This window comes from Sinocyclocheilus anshuiensis, unplaced genomic scaffold (genome assembly GCF_001515605.1).
Source record: "Sinocyclocheilus anshuiensis isolate Anshui unplaced genomic scaffold, SAMN03320099.WGS_v1.1 scaffold147, whole genome shotgun sequence".
NCBI classification, from domain to species: Eukaryota; Metazoa; Chordata; class Actinopteri; order Cypriniformes; family Cyprinidae; genus Sinocyclocheilus; species Sinocyclocheilus anshuiensis.
Window position 1 is genome coordinate 1,372,832 of NW_015549585.1, and position 5,056 is coordinate 1,377,887.

At 37.6% G+C, this 5,056-nt stretch overlaps 1 protein-coding gene across 1 annotated transcript in view; it reads right to left on the bottom strand.

Annotated features, from left to right (window-relative positions):
* Nucleotides 1-1,696, bottom strand: part of LOC107657982 (protein deglycase DJ-1zDJ-1) — a 7,034-nt gene extending 5,338 nt beyond the window's left edge. The window contains exons 1-2 of the mRNA XM_016446340.1: nt 1,513-1,696; nt 207-308 (exon numbers count right to left, since the gene is read on the bottom strand). Coding sequence (XP_016301826.1) covers nt 207-308; nt 1,513-1,602 — 192 coding nt within the window. The 5' untranslated portion in view covers nt 1,603-1,696. The remainder of the gene's footprint in view (nt 1-206; nt 309-1,512) is intronic.
* Nucleotides 1,697-5,056: the final 3,360 nt, after the last annotated feature.

Consider the following 5,056-nt stretch of genomic DNA (forward strand, 5'->3'; position numbering starts at 1 on the left):
TGATGTTAATAAATCATTAGCTCATCCATGAACATGATTTCTGCCCGAGTCCCGTCGGATTGCATCGGCTGTGGGGATGAAGACGACAACTCCCATGATTCCACACTCAGTCACGGCGTCATCAAACTACGCCTTTGCCTCTTTGTTTATTTTGAATACGCGCCCTCTAGCGGCGAAAATTACATATTGTGCCTTTAAAGCCAAACCTGTTTGCGGGCGTCTTCCAGGCTGGAGTCAGGGCAGATCATGACATCACGGCTGCACTGCACTGGCTCTTTACCCGCCAGACCTGCTACTGTAACAGCAATCTATGAGACAGAGGAAAAAAGATCAATGAAAGGTGCATATTTGATTAGCAATTGTGATTATTTGCTTAACTGCAAACATTATATTTTAATATTATATAATGCAATATATTACATTATATTGTAACATTTTTTAAATAAAGCTATATGATAATTATTCAACCCCTATTCAACATGTTTTTAAGTCACTTATTTGTATAGTAGGGCACAAAATTGTGCTAAAAGACAACTAGGCCTTTGGAAAAAAAATAAAGAGAGAGAGAGAGAGAGAGAGAGAGAGAGAGAGAGAGAGAGAGAGAGAGAGAGAGAGAGAGAGAGAGAGAGAGAGAGATTTTAATCATTTAAAATAACTGTTTTCTATGTGAATATATTTTAAAATGTAATTTATTTCTGTGCTCAAAGCAGAATTTTCAGCATCATTACTCCAGTCTTCAGTGTCACATGATCTTCAGAAATCATTCTAATATGCTGATTTGCTGCTCAAGAAACATTTCTGATTATTATCAATGCTGAAAACAGTTGTGCTGCCTGCTTCATGTTTTTGTGCACACATTTTTAGGATTCTTTGATTAACAGGATGTTCAAAAGAACAGCATTTATTTGCAACATTACAAATGTATTTGCTGTCACTTCTGATCAACGTAATGCATCCTTGCTAAATAAAAGTACTGGAGCAATAAAGTTCTCTGAAAAAAAAAAAATCGACGTATAAAATCTGTGATTATGTAATGTCAGAGTCCAGCTGACTCCGTTCTGCAAAGCAGCAAACTTTGGCATTTACACACCGGCAGCACAGATTCTGGCAGCAGTATGTGAGCATATACCGTTGCACATGAGCAGTCTCCATTCAACAGACACTGATCGCTGCATTCTCTTTACAAAGATAACTGCAGAAATTCAGACAATGCATAATATGTCTCGCGCAGGGGCATAGATTACGCGGGGGACGCGGGAGACGTGTCCCCCTCACTTTTAATATCACGTAAATTCGTCCCCCGCACTTTTTCGGGCAAGTGTGTTCGCATAGAGGTTTTCAAGAGCCGGTGTGAATTATATATATATATATAACATTTCTGTCCCCCTCACTTCTGAAATGATGGCTACGCCCCTGGTCTCGCGCACACATAACTAGTCGCCTACAGACATGCACACAGCAGCCCTGCATTTGCACAAGTCTCCACAGCTCAATGTAAAGTGCTGAACAGACCCCCGCTCTGCGCATGACATCCACCGGGATCACCGTCTCCATCTCCTCCGCGCCCTTCGCCAGAATCACCAGAGCTCTTTTCCCAGCCATGAGTGTGAGTCTGAGGGCCTGGAAATGTCTGCAACGCAATGCAAACCCACACACATACGACACACTTATTATAAAAGGCGTTTCCGGGTCTGGTTACTTGTGGGGAACTACCAGGCAAAATAAAAGTCTTCTTTTCCTTCTTGCATTCATTTATTATATTCATATGTGTAATTCTGTACGTTGTATTATTGTTAAAACTGAATCATGCGTATTAAAACACAAAGATTTTTTTTTAATTTTACAATAAAAAATAATTATTACAGAAAATACTACAGACTGTATCAATATCTGAGGTGTAAAAATCAATTTTATTATAAATAGTCATAATGAAGATGAAAGAAAATGTGGACCCTTTAACCCGAATATGCCCTTAAATGCATAGTGTCCACTACAGATTTATTTTCAGTTATGGAAATTAAACTAGAACAAATACATTAATAATACCGGAATAAAAGGGTACCTTATATCGTATTATTTTTATCTGTCTGGATCTGCTTGAAAAAAAATATATAGAGAGAGAGGTAAACATTCCAGAGGTGTATATATGGTTACAAATTATGTAATAGTACATACTTTCACTTATGTGAGTTTATTTATTTATTTATGTTGAGATTAAAAGTAACGTTGTTTTCAATACGGGGCAGGTATTTGGGGGAAATGCAGATATTCTGCCACTAGAGGACGCTATAGACCATTGAATTGCAGTTTCAGGCATAGTATTTGTAACTTGTTGATGGGCCTAAAACAGCATTCAGTGTCATCATCTTTACGAGGAACAGAAATGTTGACACTTGAGGCAAATTTCCAATAATTTCAAAGGGAATTTTATAATGAATGTACTCATTTGAATGAGATGCAGATGAAGACCTGGAACATGAAGGATTTGTATGAACTTTTACAAATACATTTTTAAAAATCTGCTCCAGTGCAAAATTATCTAAATCATGCGCCCTAAAGACACATTAACAAAGTGCAAGTCTCAAGCTGTTACAGAAAAAGCATCTGGAGTTTCCATTCTCGGACACTTCTCTCAGGTTTGCAATCTCTGTGCATTGAGACCCTGTATATGATGCTTTGGTCCAGAATGCATTGCAGCAGTGGACGACACACACAGCGCAGGTCCTGGCAGCAGCCTGTTTGTTGCGTGCCTGTGTGCAAATCCAGCAAGCAGCGGTGATTACCAGCATATGCAGCTGGGATCAACTGAGCTCACCCTACATAGCTTATTTTCCCTTTATTTAATTATTTCCCCAACTCTTTATCTCAAAAGCTTATAGACAGTATGCCTGTGTTGTAAATACAAAATGGAAATTAAAGTTGTTTGTAAAACAGGTAACCCTGGTAAAACAGGGATTATGCTTGGAAACACTGGCCCGCTCAACCATCTGTGCATAGTCCTCAACACACTCGCTGCTGGCAGACGCTCGTGCTGGTTAAGATGCACTGACACATTCTCAAGACAAAAGAGAACATCCTTGAGTTTGGACTCACCACTGTTTTCCTGTCGCCTTGTAAATCAGGCCTACCAGAGTTGTGTGTGCTTATGTTGAGTTTGTTTGTTCTTGCTGAAAACAGTCAAGATTTCTTGCACCCAGACATAGTCATAATTTAGTGTTCATGACCATTTTGCCTTTCTCTGATCTTTACAGTTAAGACTTCTGTATGTTATGATTGGTTCCTCATACCAGCTTTAACATACATGAAGACCGTTCGAGTTGCGGAGCAATTTTTTTTTTAAAGAAATTAATAATTCTCTTCAGAAAGGACGCATTAAATTGATCAAAAGTGAGAGTAAAGATTTTTATTTCAAATAAATGCTGTTCTTTTGAACTTCCTAGTCATCAAATGTATCACTGTTTCCACAAAAACATTAAGCAGCACAATTCTTTTTAACATTTATTATAATAGGAAATGTTTCTTGAGCAGCAAATCAGCATATTAGAATGATTTCTGAAGGATCATGTGACACTGAAGACTGGAGTAATGATGCTGAAAATTCAGTTTATTATATATTAAAAACAGTTATTTTAAATTGTAATATTATTTCACAATTTTACGGGTTTACAGTATTTTTAATCAAATCAATGCAGCCTTGGTGTGCAGAAGAAACTTCTTTCAAATAGGTACAATTAAATAATCTAATCTAATTATAATGCTGCACTAATGCTAAAAATCTTCCTGTCTTTGTCAGTAATTGAAATAACTTTCTCATCTGAATTCAGCATAGTCATGCTGCCGTCACATGCTATGAGAAATGTCCTACTTCCCACTTCTGAAGTGGAGTTTGTCATGTTCAAGTGCTTTGTTGTCTGATAGAATAGGAATCATGGAGAACACCAGGCTCATTCTTACCTCTTTCTTGGGGAAATCTTATTAAAGCCTAAATGCAGCCTATTGAAGATGCTCAACCAATGTTAAATGGATTTTGAATAATGAAAGTGAAAGTGACGTGACATGTGGCCAAGTATGGTGACCCATACTCGGAATTAGTGCTCTGCATTTATGAACGTTTTCTACATCATAAATATTTAACCAATGGGCAGGGCTTTTCATTCTTTTAGGTTTCTATTTACAACGTGTTTTTGCAGCCAATCACAGACATGTCTGTTGATTTCATGAACGCAATGGCCAATCAGAAGTGTTTAAGTTAGTCAGAATCCACTCACCACTTAAAGCGCTGAATCTGCACTCTCGTGAATGTTCTCATTAGAACAAAGTGTAGACAGGATGTAAATAAGAGATGAATTGTGCACTGTAGAGCTTCATTGATCATAACAGAACTTTGTGAGATCACGATGAACTATGAGTGACAGCTTTTTAGTGATTATAAGGGGAGCAGTGTTTGCACACTTTCTAGGCTATAATCCAGGGGTGCCCAAACTCGGTCCTGGAGGGCCGGTGTCCTGAAGAGTTTAGCTCCAACCCCAATTAAACACACCTGAACCAGCTAATCAAGCTCTTACTAGGCATACTAGAAACTTGAAGGCAGGTGTGTTGAGGCAAGTTGGAGCTAAACTCTGCAGGACACCGGCACCCCTGCTATAATCCATTCAGAATTTGAATAAATTCACTCACAGATTCACTCTGATAACCATTTATCCAGTATTGCCACTTGCCACTGTGTTGCATTCAAAGGCGTAGAATTTAGTAGAGACGCTATAGAGACATGTCCTCGCCAATATCCAGGGACTACTAAATTGTCCCTAGCAATCAAGGGCGTAGATTTGGTTTGAATTACTGCTTTCAAATCGATAAAGCGTGATTAATCACATCCAAAATAAAAGTTGGTGTTTACATAATATATGTGTTTGTACTGTGTATATGGATATGGATATGTCAATACACACACATACATGTACATATTTAAGAAATATATGTAATATATAATATTTATATATATTATATATATCATACATAAATATGAATATATATATATATATATATATATATATAT